Genomic DNA, 19,246 nt, shown 5'->3' on the forward strand with positions numbered 1-19,246 from the left:
AAATTGTGATGGCAAAATAGTGAATTCATGAGCCCATGAAATCATAGCTGTACCAATCATTCCATCAAAAGAGAGGAAGGATTTAAGGAATGCCTTGGAGTGTAGGGACTCCAATCCCTTAAAAAAGTCCTGCCTGCAATTACCTTACCTGCCAGCTTTCCAGCAAGATAAATGAAAGCACTGTAGCTTGAAGGTGCCTTAGTGAGAATGAGATGCTGTAAGGTCTCTCTGTTCTTTACAGGCATCATAGATCTGATCGCACTTGTAAGAGAAGAATCGAGTTGGTGCCCTGCTGACTGAATTGTCCTCTAGAGGAGTATTAGTTACAGAGCTTCTTTGTTAACTAGGCTGAATGCTTAAACCATTGTTGAACTTCTTTTATTAAGGTGCTTTAAGATAGTTATACATGTAGATATCCTAAGTATCTGCAGGGTGGGAATATTTCTGTATAATTTACATATAAAAGTTACATGTGCATATAACAGTAATATGGAAATTATATCTTTTTTATGACCCCTCTGTTACACTGCGGTCTAGTCAGCACTGCAATTCTGATGACATGTGAACACTAAGAAAGCCACTGTTTTTGTTTTTCTCTTGATATTTCCTTGACCAGCTTGTTGAAAAACAGAAATGTTTTTGATGCCTTTACAGCTTGAATGATGCTCTCTTAACACCCATCCACTTTGTTTTTGTTTTTTAAAGGAAGAAAGGGAAGGAATTTGTAGGTCATACAGAGAATTACAAAAATTCCAGCATAACAATTTGTTCCTTGTGATGAAAGATTTACATAAGATTATTTAATTACAATTAATGACTTAAAAATTGAATCTACATTCAGTCCTTTTAATATTTCTTTCCGTGTGTAGTATAATAGAAGATAATGGTTTTATATCTAGTTATCTGCCTTTTTTTTTCTCTGAAGCAGGTTCAAAGGCATATTTTCTCCCAACTAATTCTCTGACAGCCCTTTTGTCTATTAGTGATCCAGATTTGGTAGATACTACCATGTACAAGTAACATAGATTCCCCCACCCATTGTTACAGGTGGATTATGGGTTATGATGATGCCTTTAAAGACAGTAAACTTGTATCTGGTGTTAAGTACATTTTTTTTCCCACAGGATGTAGTAGAGGAGCAAGTTCCAGTTCTTATTAAAGCTTGAACAGATCGTGGTATACTGGAAAGGTCGTTGTGCAGTTCTTCTGAGGCCTGTCTCATTCTTGTTTTTTCCCCAAGGAAGAGACACAGGCAATTGAGACCGTACTATACCTTTGCTATTTAAATGAGGGATCGGCAAGCTCGTTTTTAAAAGGGCCAAATAGTATGTGGTTTAGGGCCTCAAAGCCCAAGCAATGGGTGTAGCTGTATTCCACAAAATTTTATGGATGCCCAATTTGGATTTCATATATTTCACGTCACAAAATATTGTTCTTTTCATGTTTTTGTTGAACCATTTAAGAATATCTGGCCTATAGACTGATAAGCAGTTGGGTCCATTTTGGCTCACAGAGCATGGTTTGCAATTCCTGGGTTTAAAGAGCCTCTGCAGATGCATTTATGAATTGCTGAACCAGGTTAGGAAGGAAACCCCTTGGAGGTATATACTTAAGTAATTATCTTGGACCTGCCAATCACTCTTTGTACCCCATCCCTGCCCATCCTCTGAGGCTATGAGAAGTCAGCATTCGTACTGGGGTGGGAGAAAGAATGGACTGATATCTTATTTTCTCCTTCGGCATGTCAGCATGTGTGTGCATGTTTGTACACTTTTACTAACTGATGTTTTGATTGCTGTAGTGCAACTACTTCCTACATTGTATATAGCATGTTACATCATAATCTTCGGTTTCTTCCATGGCTTCACAAACGTTGTGTTCAATTCAAAAAGTCTAAATCGAATTACAGTTGAACCCAATAATCAATTTAAATATAATATTTTACCAGATGTGTACATGTGTATTGTCATGCATCCCTTGTGTCCTGAGCAGAAATGTTTATATATTTCATTTCTGAATTCTGAAAATCTGATTGTTTTTGCCCAGTTTTATTTTGGAGGTTTGATGATACTATTTCTAGGGGTGATATTTTCAATCTACCCTGTTTCTGTTACATTCTTTATTCAAAACCACAATTATTTGGTTGTTGAAGATTACTATTTTACTTAGAAAAATGTTATTCTTCTCAGTACAAGGCATTCTTGTTTTTCTGTAAACAAAGTTTTCATCACCTATACTTTGGACTATATTTTTTAATCTTTGGCAATTTTGCTGTTAAATAAAGGAAGCTAATTATGTGGTACAAAAAATGAAACATTGTCCATGGTACCTTGATCCTAATCCTGAGCTTGTGTTGTGATGTTTTGAGGTACCCTGCCAGCTTTGCTTTACCTTGTCCCTTTTGTACTTTCTGGTCTAGATGCATTCTGTGGGTTTTAAGCATCTTCCTTTTAAGTTTCCAAAGCCCTAGTTTCAAAAGTCCCAGTAATAAGCAGTGAGGAAAATTAAACACTAATGAAATCAAATGAGTGGAGGCTGTCAATTAGGATTGAGTGTGCCTTGTAGACAGTAGCATAACTAGGTGTCTCTGGTCTCATTCTGCAACAGTTAATCCTAAATTACCAGTGTGAACATCTTTCACACTGCATCTTACATTTAGAACTCACTCAGCATCTAGCTGTCTGCCTCGATTGGGTTTGCAGAACTGCTGACCTGGGAGTCCTGTCACCACACAGGCCCTTCCTTTACCTAGTACTTACTGGTGGTGGACCCCGTCTTGGGCCCTGGAGTACTCACATGGGGAAGGAGGCTGAACTAGTCTCAGTACTCCTTATGTGCTGGTGAGGGTGGGGGGAGTCACTTCCCTCCTTTCTGCCCTCGCTGGTATAATCTTCAACAATGCTTCTGCTCTGCACTTCAATTTCTGTATCTGTCAAATGGAGATTTAATGACTGCCTCAGAGGGTGTTAAAATAAAATTAGATAGCATTAAAAATCTTTATTTAGATAAAGTTATTATTTTAAAAACGTACATTATAGCATTACAACTCATTCCTGCCACCATAACCGCAAGGGGATTTATCTTCACAAAAACATATAAAAATGCACATATCCCTATTTTGTTAAAATTGCAGTTTTACAGTTACTTAAAACGTTGGAATTTTTCACCACAAGATTTAACTAAAATCTAGATTGTTCTTACAATAGAATGACCTAGTTTGAAGGTGAAACAATTCTCTGATGTCACCTTCTAAATAAAGGAATCTAAAGCCTATGGTATTTTAGTTTATTGAAGTAATCATTTAAGAATCAGGCATTCCATTCATATAGCAAGTCTTCACCTAAAGTCCTGTTGATTTGTATGGCACTTTGAACAGATTCACTGGATCATGTGCTGACAGCAAAAGGAAAGCTGTATAAAGATAGTTTTATGAAAGAAAAGTGTTGTTTTACTCATTTTTTGGGAGGTGGCCAATTCCTGCGGATTCACCCTAGACGGGACCTGATGAAAGTCTTCTCGCAACAGGTGACCATGACCTGAATTTTAGGTGTTCTCCAGAAAAACTCCACCTCTCTGAACGGGGTATTATTTTAAAGTAGTCTTTTGATCGGATATTGATCAAATTATAGTTTTCTCTATAAATACATGTTTTTTTCTTTTTCTCAGGATTTGTCTGGCTCCATTGATGACCTCCCCACAGGGACTGAAGCAGCTTTGAGTTCAGCGGTCAGCGCATCAGGGTCCACGAGCAGTCAAGGAGATCAGAGCAACCCGGCTCAGTCTCCTTTCTCTCCACACGCATCCCCCCACCTCTCCAGTATCCCGGGGGGGGCCGTCACCATCTCCTGTCGGCTCTCCTGTTGGAAGCAACCAGTCAAGATCTGGCCCAATTTCTCCTGCAAGTATTCCAGGTATTCAACTTATTAATCATTATTATTTTACTTTGTAATAAAGACAGACCTGATGTTAATCAGCAGCAACATATATTCCATTACTTTAGTTTACTATTAAAAAGTTAGTGAAGGGACCATGTTAGAAGTATAACTTTGTGTGAATTGTCACCAGAGTGTATGAGAGCCTGGTTTCTAAAGATACTCAACTAATGAGTATAACCACCCAATTAATGAAATGACCAGTGACTTTGATGGTTTCAGATTGTATAGTTCACTGCACTTACATCAGAACCACTTATTTACTCTGCTAACATTTATATGTGTGTGTGTGTGTGTGTGTATAGTGTGCTGTATGGTGGGAGTCACATTTCATTCTTTTTCCATGGGAGTATCCCATTATTACAGTGCCATTCGTTGAATTTTTTTTGAGGGATGGGGGTGGATGTGAGTAATGCATAGGCAGAGAATCTAACCCGGGTCTCTGGCATATGTTTTGTAATGATTCTGCTAAATAAGATCCTCTGTTGACAAGTGCCACTAAATTAGTTTATTAGAGAAACTCTTGACTAGTATTGGCTTTATTCTTTGTGGTCTATCTTAATATATAATTTAGCAGTTATTTACTGAAATAACCATTAATTTGCCGGCCTATATCAAGGCCTTATTACCAAAAGAAACTCTTACCTTCTTTTTGATGCAAACTGTTCATGTTCTGGTTAACTCATGTGCTCAGTTATTTCAGTCATCATACATCTTCTGTGTCTTATAATTCCTTTTTTGTTTATTTTGTAGTTGCCTCATCTTCATCCTTTAATAACTTTCTTATAGCAAACTTTGTGGGGTGTTTTGAGAAAAAAATAGGAAACATTCATAGAGAAAATCTTATTAATTTTATTTGGTATTGACCTGTATGGAAATGTAGCATATTAAGGGTAACTATATAATTTATCATCCAAGCTAAGAGACACTTTTGAACATGAAAAAGAGATGCTATTAATAATTACTATGGGAGACAGTCATAAACCAGGAACCTTCCTGGCAAATCAGAATATGATCCCTAAGTCATATTGTATGTGATCTGCTACAACTTGCTTTTTTGACTAAATGTTATGTTTCTAAAACTCACCTATTATTTTTGCATATAGTATAGTTTTAGTACATTTGATCAGGACATTTTGAGCTGCCTTTCTTTAAAAATTATTTGTCCTCATAGTGGTTCTAATAAAACCTGCGTTTATCTGTTTTTAGACATTATTTAAGCTCTGAATACTCTGAGTATTCACTACTCTCAAGCTCTGAGTACTTTACCCAGCTTTTGGTATTAAACTAGTCTTGTTTTGTTTTGTTTTCATTTGTTAAATCCTATCTTCTCTATTTTTTTCTTTTTTGTGAAAAATAACATTTATACAAAATAAATTTCAGAGTACATTGCAGCATTAACTAGTTTTTGAGGTAGCACCTACCTAAACATTAGAAAGTTATGTGTAAAATTTTACATTTCTCAAAGAAAAACTTACCCCTTTGTTATGAATTTGGTAAAAAGGGCTTTTCTAAATAATCTAAATGAAAGCTTTCTTGAGAGTCAAAGATATTATAGTTTTTAACCTATAATTTCTGAGATCAGTATTTACCAACCTGATGATTTTCGTACATATTTATCATTCCAAATGGGTTTTCTTGAAACCTTTGTTTTCATTGTTTAGGTTTTTACGTGGTATAGAGCACATAACCTATTTAATGAGCTCACTTTGGACAGGTGCTCTTGAATGGTCAAGCATTAAAGGAGACAACAAGAACTGTAATATTATTTTACTCCATTAAATTTGTTAGGCAAATACATTTTTAATAGTAAGCTTTCACTTTTCTTGGAAATATTGTTCAAAGCATATAGTTGTTGTTGTCTTTTTAATTTTATATCAGAAATGCTAATTGCCAGTGGATCTACATTTTCATTTCGTAAAACTATTCAAAGTCATCTCTGTAACCTACATCTACATGGTGCTTGATAAAACTAATCAAATGAAATATAGTATAGAAAAGAATTTAGGTAGAAAACATTCCACTTTTTTTTTGATGGCATGATATTCAAGTAATTTCTTAACTATCTTTGCTGAGTGTAAAGCTATATAATGTAGAATTAAGTAAAACATGAAAGATATCTCTTATTGTTAGTGTTTACTCCTTTGAGAAAACATGAGTAGCAATTTTGGCATTTTGTTACCTCTCTCCCAAGTGAAATTTCAAAGTTCATTTGACTTGGAGGGACTTTCATAATTATCTGATCTCGCCTCTTCTTTTATAACCATTTTCTAGCTGTGAACCTTGGGCAACACTTTAAACCTCTCTGTGCCTCAGATTCTGCAACCTTAAAGTCAAGATAATAGCCATAGCTCATAGGGTTATTGTAACAATTCAGTGAGTTAATGCACGTAAAGTAGCACCACAGTAAGCATTCATCAGTGCATGCTAATTATTGTAGTTACTATTTTTATTCAAACTGAGACCTAGAGATTTGTCTGTGGTAATTACTGGACATAGCAGTAGAATTGGTTAGCAGTAGCAACAAGACTTCTGTTTCTTAATCAAAGATGTTCTTAAACAATTCGTAATACTGTATATAAAGTTTCTGGTGATGCTTTGCCGTTTTTATTACTAGTGTTATTCAGAAGGACCACTAGAATAAACCACAAAAGCATAATGTATGTTCACAAGGTTGAATCTACTTTTCTTTTGACTTGGAGGGCATAAAAATGTAGGTCCACAGTTGCTCTTCTTGGGAGTTAGTCCTGAGAAGGTTAAGATCAGAAGACAAGGGGAGGGTACAAATGTATCCCAAAGATTAAGCGAATTTTTTTTTTAATTTTTTTTATTAATCAAAAAAAAGAAAAGAAATTAACACAACATTTAGAAATCATTCCATTCTACACATGCACTCAGTAATTCTTAGTATCATCACATAGATGTATGATCATCATTTCTTAGTACATTTGCATCGATTTAGGAAAAGAACTAGCAAAACAGCAGAAAAAGATATAGAATGTTAATATAGAGAAGAGAATTAAAATAATAATACTAATAAAATATATATATATATACATATAAAGGAAAAAGAAAAAAATAGAAACAAAAGATACAAACACACAAACAAACAAACAAAAAACCATATTTCAGGTGCAGCTTCATTCAGTGTTCCAACCTAGTTACACTACACTTAGATATTATTGTGCTGTCCATTTTTGAGTTTTTGTATCTAGTCCTGTTGCACAGTCTGTATCCCTTCAGCTCTAATTACCCATTATCTTACCCTGTTTCTAACTCCTGCTGGTCTCTGTTACCAATGATATATTCCAAGCTGATTCTCGAATGTCGGTTCACATCAGTGGGACCATACAGTATTTGTCCTTTAGTTTTGGGCTAGACTCACTCAGCATAATGTTCTCTAGGTCCATCCATGTTATTACATGCTTCATAAGTTTAGTCTGTCTTAAAGCTGCATAATATTCCATTGTAGGTATACGCCACAGTTTGTTTAGCCACTCGTCTGTTGATGGACATTTTGGCTGTTTCCATCTCTTTGCAATTGTAGATAATGCTGCTATAAACACTGGTGTGCAAATGTCTGTCTGTGTCTTTGCCCTTAAGTCCTTTGAGTAGATACCTAGCAGTGGTATTGCTGGGTCGTAATCCATTCTGCCATTCTATGTCTTTTGATTGTGAAATTCAGTCCGTTAACTTTTAGTGTTATTACGGTTTGGATAATATTTTCCTCTACCATTTTGGCTTTTGTATTATATATATCATATCTAATTTTCCTTCTTTCTATACTTTACTCCATACGTCTCTCTTCTGTCTTTTCGTACCTGACTCTAGTGCTCCCTTTAGTATTTCTTGCAGAGCTGGTCTCTTGGTCACAAATTCTCTCAGTGACTTTTTGTCTATAAATGTTTTAATTTCTCCTTCATTTTTGAAGGACAATTTTGCTGGATATAGGAGTCTTGGTTGGCAGTTTTTCTCTTTTAGTGATTTAAATATATCATCCCACTGTCTTCTAGCTTCCATGGTTTCTGCTGAGAAATCTACACATAGTCTTATTGGGTTTCCCTTGTATGTGACAGATTGTTTTTCTCTTGCTGCTTTCAAGATCCTCTCTTTCTCTTTGACCTCTGACATTCTAACTAGTAAGTGTCTTGGAGAATGCCTATTTGGGTCTAATCTCTTTGGGGTGCGCTGCACTTCTTGGATCTGTAATTTTAGGTCTTTCATAAGAGTTGGGAAATTTTCAGTGATAATTTCTTCCATTAGTTTTTCTCCTCCTTTTCCCTTCTCTTCTCCTTCTGGGACACCCACAACACGTATATTTGTGCACTTCATATTGTCATTCAGTTCCCTGATTCCCTGCTCAAGTTTTTCCATTCTTTTCCCTATAGTTTCTGTTTCTTTTTGGAATTCAGATGTTCCATCCTCCAGTTCACTAATTGTAGCTTCTGTCTCTTTAGATCTACCATTGTAGGTATCCATTGTTTTTTCCATTTTTTCTTCTTTGTCCTTCACTCCCACAAGTTCTGTGATTTGTTTTTTCAGATTTTCTATTTCTTCTTTTTGTTCAGCCCATGTCTTCTTCATGTCCTCCCTCAATTTATTGATTTGGTTTTTGAAGAGTTTTTCCATTTCTGTTCGTATATTCAGCATTAGTTGTCTCAGCTCCTGTATCTCATTTGAACTATTGGTTTGTTCCTTTGACTGGGCCATATCTTCAATTTTCCGAGCGTCATCCATTATTTTCTGCTGGTGTCTGGGCATTTGATCAGATTTCCTTGGGTGTGGGACCCAGCTGGTTGAAAGGTTTTTCTGTGGAATCTCTGGGCTCTGTTTTTCTTTTCTTGCCCAGTAGGTGGCGCTTGTGGCGCTCGTCTGTCTGCGGGGCAGTCAGCCCGGGAAACCGCGCGTGGAGGCGGGGGTCGCTGGCCGCCGTGGCTTGGGGGAGTGCCAGTCCAAATTGCCCCGCTGACCCGAGACGCCAAGCGTGACGGGAGGGCCCCACTATCCAACGTTCCCAGTCAGACCGGGGAGCCACATGCGTGGAGGGGACCCCAGTCGCCAGCCGCCCCGGCCGGGAAAACGCGCACCCCTCGGGTATCTCACCGCAGCGGATTCTCCCTGCCCGTTCAGCCGTTCCAGAATGGGGTACGCTGTCTTTTTGGTCTCTGTCGTGACTCCGGGAGCTGTTTCGTATTGTTTCTGTTTCTTTAGTTGCTTTTCTGGAGGAGGAACTAAGACCCGCGCGTCTTACTAAGCCGCCATCTTCTCCGGACTTAAGCGAATTTTTGCTGTCATCTCAGTATGTAAAAATTTTAACTGAACATTTAACCCCTGCTTCACTCATATCATAAACAAATTGCTTTCTGTGTGACTGGCAGACACCCTACCATAATATTTAGAATAGATGAAGTTCAGTATCCTGGGTTGTTTCTCACTACCTTTACATGTATTCAAATGACATCATCTCAATGTTGTTCATTCTAGCTGTGTTCAATTTCATACCTTTTCCTTTTCTCAAGTGGCCTCGGCCAGGATGCTCATTTCACAGGAGCATGAGAATTGAAAATCAGTCCACTCTTCTGGGGGAAGCATGCCTTTTCCTAATCCATTTAGAGGAGCCAGAGAGCTAGCAGCAACCTTGTCCTGGACCTTTGGGTACCATTTCCCGGCTTGTATCCAGATATTTCCCTTTTTCTTCGTTCTGTTCCCATACAGATTCAAACATTAGGCTTTGATACATGTTCATCAAAATTTTATGTGTGCTATTTTTAGGGAATTTATTTTAAAAACTTGAGAAGTACTTGTTGGGGAAAAATGTCATGCTCTTCTACTTTCTTCCATCTAAATCTTTGTGTGCTTTTTAAAATATTTTATCAGCATTTCCCATATTATTATCTGGGACATATTAAATATGTTTCAGTTATCCAACTTACATCATATTGTGTGTATGTGGGAACTTGCTCGTGGGTAACAAAACCGTACATTGGAGAGTATCATAAAGTTGATATTTGTGTTTTTTGTTATTTACTTTTAACTAAATGCACAGACCCTTCCTGTAGAGAATAATTGGGCCCATCTTGTTAATTTCATCTCTTCCTTTTCTTTCCTTTTCCCATTTCTAGTCCTTATATTCAAATTTTGTTGATCTGTTTATTAGCTCCTACAATAATTTATACTCAACCTTTACTTGGTTCTGAAAACAGACGTCACATGGAGAGTTCATGCTTTTCAAGGGTATGATACTCAAATTGCTGTTTCAGAAAATCTCTTTGGAATTTCCTTTGTATTTTTCTATCTGTAGCCTTTTGCCTTCTTTTCTGTCCCCTCCTTTCATGCAGGGCACTCCCTGGTTTTTGTTTTTTGGCATGGGCAGGCACCGGAAATCAAACCCGGGTCACTGGCATGGCAGGCGAGAATTCTGCCCCTAAGATACCATCACACCACCCTCACTTGTTTTATGATCTCACTTCTATTTCACTTCCTGCTGTCTCTTTCTCCTGCTTTTCCCTGTGTCCCATATTGACTTCCATTCGTGATCTCTCCAGCAAGTCATTGTAAAATGAACAGCTGTCATGTAGCTGATAACTGGGATGAGGCAAAGCCAAAATATTTGGAGGGGAGAAGAAAGGTATATTCTCTCTGGTCTTACTATCCCAGGTTTTGTTGAGGGTAAAAAAAAAAAAAAGAAGCAAACATCATTTCCATCTCTGCTCCAGTAAATGATATTGACAGCTAATGAGAAGTATCACAAGGTAGATAAACAAAGCACAGTAAAGCATCTGGTATGGCTGATTCTGTTTCTTCCCTGTTAAACTCTCTCTCTGCCCACTGCACATCTGCCTGGCTATGCCACTGCCTCCCCAGCATTGGGAGTGCCCTGGTACAGCCACCGGGAGGCACTGACCCAACCCTGGGCCTTGCAGAGCCCTAACCTAGCAGGCTTTCCCATCCTTCCCTCTTTTGGAAAAGCTGGGTGGAGATTTTCTGTGGTAAATAGCTGCATGGATTGTCACCCTTTGCCTATTACTGGGCTCTAGCGTAGCCATCTGTAATTACAAGGTGAAGAATTCAAACCTGATTGTTTAATCTCACGTATTGTATGCATTCCCCAGGGCTTTTATAATTTTTCTTGTTATTTTTTTTACTTATTCTCTTTTCATTTCTCTTTCTTCTTCATATTGATGTATTTATATTTGGAAATAGAAATGAAATACCTCCATCTTATTAAAGTAATTAAACTAAACAAATGTTAGGTTTGCATTTATATACACATTTAAATTATGCAAATCTCATGCCCTGTGTAGTTGATTCTGAAATTTACGGTATATTAAACATTTTCTTCCATTCTAATAAATGATTCTGTCACATTCAGTTTGCTGCTTCTTGGGTTATATCTTAGAGTTATTTAGTTTGGTTTCAAGAACATAAACTACTCTATCTTGAATGTATTGTGTAGTCTTACAGTGCCTAATGCAATCTAAAGCAACAGTGAAAGCTAACACAGCAAAACATCAGAGTGTGTTGCAGTTGCCAGAAGATTTAGTGGATGTTAATTTCACTGGTCTTGCCTCCAGAGCCAACCACTGCAGTTTACTAACAAAGCAAAAATGTAAATAAGCTGAACTTTTAAAAACTGTCATTTTATTGGCCAAAGGCTTTTGTCAGCTCTTTCCACCATGTGCTGTTAGCAGCATCAGTGTTTAAATATTATGAAGTGTGAATATTCATTGGGAGTGGAGATGAGCAGGCACATAGCTGTTAGTAGCCTGATAAACAATTTTGTTTATAAAACCTTTCCGTTTTCAGACTGCTGATGATAGTTCATTGGCTTTATTAAAGAAGATCTAAGTAAGGGAAACTTGAAGTTCTTAAATGATTATTTTGTCCATTCCTTTTTTAGCATTTGACATTTGCACTAGTTCTAATTTGAGATGGAGTTCAGTCACTTATCTGACAGCAGATGGGCCATTGATTATAATAAGTTAGGAGGAAAAATGCAAAATTAGGTATTCGCATGAGCACCACAATGAATAGATATTTATTTAGTAGCCTTTCTTTGTTTTTTTTGCATGGTTCTAGGTATTTATTGTTGGAAGACTGACCAAAAGCAACATCTTCTTAGCCATCATAGAAACAAAATATAATTTCATGAAATATGAATGTAAAAGCTCTTTTTTTTAAGGGTTTATATGCTTTGCTGTTTGAGGTATCTCATTTCCCACCTCGCCCCCTCTCTTGACTGACTGCTAGCTATGTGAGGTGAGAAGAGTAAGAAGTGTGGGTCAGGGTAGTTTAAGAACTGAGCAATTGTAATGGAGAAGAGAAGGAAGTTTGAAGATGGACTCAAAAAAAGGCTAGATTAAGGTAACATGTGCTCTTTTTCATTAGTCTTTCAGGAACTTTCAGAAAAAAACTGGTCTTTTTCTCTTCTTGCTTCCCTCATCCAGAAGCTTTCCTTCCTTTGCTCCCCTGCCAGCTGAATTCCCCTGTGAAGCCCCTCTCTCTGCACATACGCCTCCCAGGAAGGACTCTGCTTCCAGGAGAGTCTCCACATGGCTTAGCATATTACTCTGTGCTCACTGATTTAGGCAAATGCATACTTGGGTGGTGACTTAAGTTGCAGTCTTTTGAAAGGATCACAGATTTTCAGAGACTGTAGAAATGGCTTTGCCAGAATAAAGCCTTCCAACTATCATAAAATGCCGGTTACTTTCTTTGTGGTTAAGCCTGATTCCCTGAAGTGAAGCTTCATTACATCCTTGGCAGTGAGAGATGCATCCAGCATACCTACTATGATGAATTTTGCACCCCTACAGAAAATCCCAAACACTAAAAGCCATGCATTCCAAGAAAGGGTTGCACATTTTAGGTGAAATGTTGAAAGTAGCTCTTTGGGCAGCATCACTGTGACATACTTGAGGTCGTCCATTTAAGTGCTCACTCAGTTCCACCCTCTTGAGCAAGTGAGAGCTAAGCAGACTTCTGAATCAGCTGATATAGCTACAGATACAAACCAGAAGATATCTCTGGTCAAAAAACAATTTGTCTTGCTTAAATTGACATTCAGAGAAACAGATTCTGGAAGGATACTATAATAGGAAAGAGAATAATGAATCACAGTTAAGAGTTAGTTATAGGCCAGAGTAAACAGAAAGGATTTCAGAGAGCGGAAATGACTGTTCCTGTGCTAATTTGTCAAGGTTGGTACCTGTAAAATGAATAATGGAAAATGGAAGCCAGTGCCACTCTTTTTTTTTTAAATCCATTCTCCCTGGATTTTTAAGTATGTTAAGACTGAAGCCTGATCCGTGTGAAACAAATGAATTTTCCACTTTTAATTAATCCTTGTGTAATAAAACTCAGGACAAAATTATGAGTTTATTTCTATATGTAAATGATTCTAAGTCCATTTATTTTTATATTATGTTAGTAGAATCTCTAAAATGGCATCATCTTTAGTGACAGTTTTTTTATTTGGAAGTCTGCACTGTTACCTTACTTGGAAATTTTGTTTAAAAAATATCTATCAGGTGTTCCTTTTTGGCTTTTCTGGAGGTCGAAATCCTGCAACAGCTCGTTGCAAGGAAGACGCATGCTGCTTGTTGGCAAGCTGAGCGGGGTGTGTGTGTGGGGGTGGATTTGTAAACACAAATGCCATTGATGTACCCATGTTTTTAATATGTGGCAGCACAGAAAAACATCACTTCAGCAGTTCTACAAACCAAAGGAAACTTAAGTCAGTATTTTTTCCTTTATAGAAAAATTTTTATATATTACACAAAACAGTAATTTCAAATCCTTTCCAAATGATGCTTTGCAACAGTTAAGACAATATATTTTGACTTTCAGGGACATGAGATTGCAGTTCTGTATAGCATAGTTAGTAGTAGTATGATACATTGCTGCGACTTTAAGATAGCAATTTAAAATTGAAATGTCAAAAATCTGGTTATAGAAGTTCAGCATTTTGGTAATAAGTGTTCTCAGTGTTGTTTCTAGTGAGCATGTTCCCTGTTGTTGACCAGTATTCCAAGCTCTTCCCCTTTAGAGCTCACTCCTGACCCAACTAACAAACTCTGGTTAGTGGAATCTTTATTTCACATGTGCTGAATGTCCATTTTTTTCACTTCTTCCATTCCAACCAATTTCAAATTTACCCTTTTCTTTTGCTCTTTGTCCCACGTTCAGAATTAAGAGAACATTAGGATTTTCTCAAAATATATATTTCCAATTGATTTTTCTCTCCCTCTTAATTAAAACCAACTAATGCAATTCAGTTTAAATTCTCTCATTTTCCTTTCCCTTTCTCTGGTCTTGGGCATTTGAAAATATAGGAAAGTATCGTACCACCAAGGCAATATTTAGCGCCTTTTTCTTTCTCTGTAATGTTTGCAGTGACTAAATGTGTTTATGTGATTGACCCAGCAGTCCACTCCCACTTCTCAGTTATTTTTTATATTGTTCGCTGAAGATACACTTCACATTCCTTGTTGACTGTTTGTTTTCATTCCTTGGGCTGAGCTGAGTGTAACTGCTCTAAACTTGTGCTTTAGCTGACTACTGTTGCTTCTTGAATCAGTAGTGTGCTGCCATTGTAGAAATGCTGTTGGCCTTGACCTGCCGTTATTTTATGTCTTTACTGGGAATGAGAAATAAGAATGGAAGAGTTACAAAAGCTTTTATGAACTAATTTTAGCCTAGAAGAAGTTTCAAAAATCACTTTGACTACATTTTGGAAAATAGTGGTAAAATAAATAGTGCTTATAGACAAGATATTCCTAAAGTTGCTTTCATAAAATCCTGCTCTGTATTACTATGTCTTCTAGAGGGAATAAGTAGCAGTTATGAAAGGAACAACACTATTTTACAGAGGGTATTATGTTTATTTCCTTACTTTCTGATAACCCTAGAGCCAGGATTATGATGATATGTTGATTGATTATAGCTGTTAAGTCCCTTACTAATCAGTTTCATCACTTATTCTCAGTTCACACACTTGCACCTTTGATTTCTGTTCCATATCAGGGCGATATGGGCTGTCATTGAGTAATGAAGAACAGAATTGGTTTCGGCACGAGACAAACGGAATGCCGACACCAATCCTAAAATGCATTAATCTTTAATAATGCACATCTGCATGTTTATAAATGATATAACCAGGGGTTGTTAATGTTGATATTCTCCCTTCCAAATGTAAAGTGACATCGGAGTTTGTACTTGCAAACTACATTAAATGCATATAGCTAAATGCCAAATGTGTGACTTTGCTGAGGATACCAAATGTATTAATGCATTGGTTTTTTAAAAGTAACATGTGTTTTTGCTATTAGATGAATTAGGTGCTATCTCGAGGAGGACCTATTAACCCAATTGCCCATTGCCCTTTCTTTCTTAATTCATTACTCTCTTCTTTCCTTCATTAATTCAAAGTACTGAGAACCAACTCTATAGCAGGCACAGTTTCTAGAAACTGGGGATAATGCATTGAACATAAAAGGCAAAGAACCCTGTACTTATAAAATCTAAATTCTAGTGAGAAAGACAGAAAATAAGCAAGTAAAGATAAATTTATTTAGTATTGTCAGGAAAAAAAATCAGACTAAATGTTGTGGGCTTATATAGGAAATGGAGTTGATTCCTTAGATGGTATTGGTTAGGAAAGGAGTCTCTTAGAAATTGGTCCTTGAATAAAAGACATGTATGAAGTGATCGAAGCAGAGAAAATAAGTACCAAGCTCCTAAATCAATAATGTGCCTGGCATGATAGGGGTGGGGATGGGACATAGTTAAGTGGGAAGAATGGGTAATAGTTAACATTAGAAGAAAATTCATATAGGACTTTGTAGGTCATGATTAGGACTTTGGAATTGATTATACATGTTGTTTTGATATGAGAAGGTAGAAAATGGCATAATCCAGTATAGGTTGTAAAAGGATAATGCTAGCTGCTGAGGGGAGTATATTCTGTAGGGTAATGGTGGAAGCAGGGTGACTAATCAAGAGGCCATTGCAGCAGCCTGGTAGAGGGGTATTGGGGATAGCTGCTAATAGGCATAATAGCAATAGTGGTGAAAGTTTTTTGGCCTGGACATGGGGTAAATAATGGTGCCCTTGACAGGGTTTGGAAGATGGAGTGGAAGATTGAGGAGGAAGGAGCAAGCTTTGAAGGGGGAATTAAGAGTTTGATTTTGTACATATTACATTGAGATGCCTGTTAGGCAGATAGTGTGGATTCAAGGGAGAGAGCCAGGCTGGAGGAATAAGTTCGTATGTCATTGAGGTCCTAGATGAGATCACGTAGGCAGTAGTTTGGAGACTTTAGCATGTGTCAGAATCATTTGGAGGGCTGATTAAAGGATGGATTGCTGGGTCCCAAATCCAGTTTCTGATTTGGTAGATTTGGGATGTAGTTTGAGAATTTGCATTTCCAGCAAGTCCCCAACTGATGTTGAAGTGGCTGCTCTCGGAATGTCTGACTTGGGAAATGAGTGAAAGTTAGGTTTTCCACCCTGGCTGCACATTAGAGCTTCTCCCTCCCCCGCACCCACCCCCCCACCACCACCAAAAAAAAAGGTCTGATGCCTAGGCCAAATCCCTGATTTAATTGATCTGAGGAATGATAGTCCATCAGCATTTTTTGTTGTTGTTGTTGTTAAACTCACCAGGTGATTATTATTTGCAGCCAAGGCTGAAGGGAAGAACACTGAGGACTGAACCCTAAAGTGCTAAAAAAATCTCATAAACAGGAAGAGGAAATAGGAGAGCAGCCTTTGCCATAAGTGGCACACCAGAAGAAACTCTTGTTCTAAAAGCCATGCAGAGAGAGTGTTTGTGAGATAGGGAAGAGACCAGCTGTTGTCCAGTGCAGCTTAACACTTCCCTTAAAGTGATCCTGGGCATATTTTCAGAGGTAATTGGATTCCTGGTTATACTCATATGTATGTGTTGGCCTTAGACAAGCTTAGGAATCAATAGTTCTTATTTTTAAGGGTAGTGTACTGCCACCTGGGTTCTCAACTTTGTAGAAATATGTTGTGATTCAATTCAGAATAATAAATTCTTGCAATAAAATGCTGTTATAGTCTCAGACTTAATTCAGTTAGTAATAGAATCCCCTGTTACTTTACAATTGTTATTTTAAGTCCATTTCACACAAAATTCAAGAATCGTGCCATTTAAATTTTACCTGAAAAAAAGGCAAAAACATAAACTGTTTTGAGAACTGAACCGTGATGGCTATTTTTTTTTTTTTTTTTTTTTTTTTTTAGGTTAAATCATTGCTATTTTTCTATTTTCTGATTTGGTCTGTTACGTTTATTGATTTTGCGAGTATTTTCTGGAAAACTGGAGTATCTATGAAGGCCAGTTTCCATGCTGGCATTGCATGTATCCAAGTATTATTAATGCACAGAGGCACAGAATTAGCAATGAGAGAGAGCATACTCAAACACTAGCACAGCCCATTCCCATTTTTATTCCTTGTTTTGCTTAGTACTTAGACAGAATGTTTGAATTCAGGGTTCAACTGCCAAAGAATAAATAACAGCAGGACACATACTCAGGGCTCAAATCAAATTATAAGCACTACTTGCCGCAAAACAGTAGATGTTGGTTTTCATATATATGATTTTTGTTATCTAAAAGACCTTTCAACTAGGGTTAAATCATTGCTTTTATTTATTTATCACCACATAGTTGTATATTCATCATCATGATCATTTCTTAGAACATTTGCATCCATTCAGAAAAAGAAATAAAAAGAAAACAAAAAAAAAATCCATACATACCATATCCCTTACCCCTCCATTTCATTGATCACTAGCATTTCAACTACTAAATTTATTTAATATTTTTTCCCCCTACTATTTATTTATTTTTAATCCTTATGTTTTACTCATCTGTCCATAAGGTAGATAAAAGAAGCATCAGACACAAGGTTTTACATTCACACAGTCACATTGCAAAAACCGTGTCATTATACAATCATCTTCTAGAAACATGGCTACTGGAACACAGCTCTACATATTCAGGCAATTCCCTCCAGCCTCTCCATTACACCTTAACTAAATAAGGTGATAGCTATTTAATGTGTAAGAATAACCTCCAGATAACCTCTCGAATCTCTCAGTCATTGACACTTTATTTTATCTCAGTTCGCTCTTCCCCCATATGGTTGAGAAGGTTTTCTCAATCCCTTGGTGCTGAGTCTCAGCTCATTCTAGGATTTCTGTCCCACATTGCCAGGAAGGTCCACACCCCTGGGAATCATGTCCCACGTAGAGAGGGGGACGGCGATGGGTTTGCTTGTAGTGTTGGCTGAGATACAGAGGCCACATCTGAGCAACAAAAGAGGTTGTCTTGGGGGTGACTCTTAGGCGTAATTTTAAGTAGGCTTAGCCTGTCCTTGCAGTAATAAGTATATGAACAACCCCCAAGATTGGGGGCTCAGCCTGTTGCTTTGGTTGTCCCCACTGCTTGTGAGAATATCAAGAATTCTCCACTTGGGGAACTTGAATTTTCCCCCTTTCTCACTATTCCCCCAAGGGGACTTTGGAAATACTTTTTTATTTACTGTTCAAATCCTTCTGGGGTTTTTCAACATATCACTGTGGACAAACCTACAAAATCTCATGCCCTACTCAAGGTTCCATGTACTTATGGTGTTCAATTAAGCTGTCTACATAAGTTACATTAGGAAATGCACTAGTCAAACTATAAATTTTGTACCAAATAAACATTTTTTGCTTTAGTCTCACCCATAAGTTAAAGTTTTAAAATATTAATTATCGTCTATTTTGAACACCCTGCATTATTGACATTCCTTTGTTCTTCCTCATGCAAAACATTTTTTAATTTGTACGTTTAGTCACTATCATTATACACTCTAGGCATTCCTAAATTATACCATCTCAGCCTTTATTATATATCTTTCCTTCTGATTTCACTTGTGCCCCCAGGCCGCCTCCCTTTATCATTCTCACATTCATCTTCATTCACTGTTCTAACATTATTGTATTACAGTTAGGTAGTATTGTGCTATCCATTTCTGAATTTTTACAGTCAGTCCATTGCACAGTCTGTATCCTTTCAGTTCCAATTACTCAATATCTACCCTATTTCTATCTCCTGATGACTTCTGTTCTTAACAGAAATTATCTAAGTTTATTCATTAATGTTACTTCATATCAGTGAGACCATACAGGATTTGTCCTTTTGTTTCTGGCTGCTCTCACTCAGCATAATGTCCTTAAGATCCATCCATGTTGTTACATACTTCATAACTTTATTCTGTCTTACAGCTGCATGATATTCCA

The 19,246-nt window shown here is 37.2% G+C and overlaps 1 protein-coding gene across 1 annotated transcript in view; it reads left to right on the forward strand.

Annotated features, from left to right (window-relative positions):
* The window catches only part of ARID1B (AT-rich interaction domain 1B), a 574,571-nt gene that overhangs the window by 410,601 nt on the left and 144,724 nt on the right, over positions 1–19,246 (forward strand). The window contains 2 exon segments of the mRNA XM_077149343.1: positions 3,667–3,825; positions 3,827–3,911. Coding sequence (XP_077005458.1) covers positions 3,667–3,825; positions 3,827–3,911 — 244 coding nt within the window.

Source organism: Tamandua tetradactyla, chromosome 2 (genome assembly GCF_023851605.1).
Source record: "Tamandua tetradactyla isolate mTamTet1 chromosome 2, mTamTet1.pri, whole genome shotgun sequence".
Taxonomy (NCBI): Eukaryota; Metazoa; Chordata; class Mammalia; order Pilosa; family Myrmecophagidae; genus Tamandua; species Tamandua tetradactyla.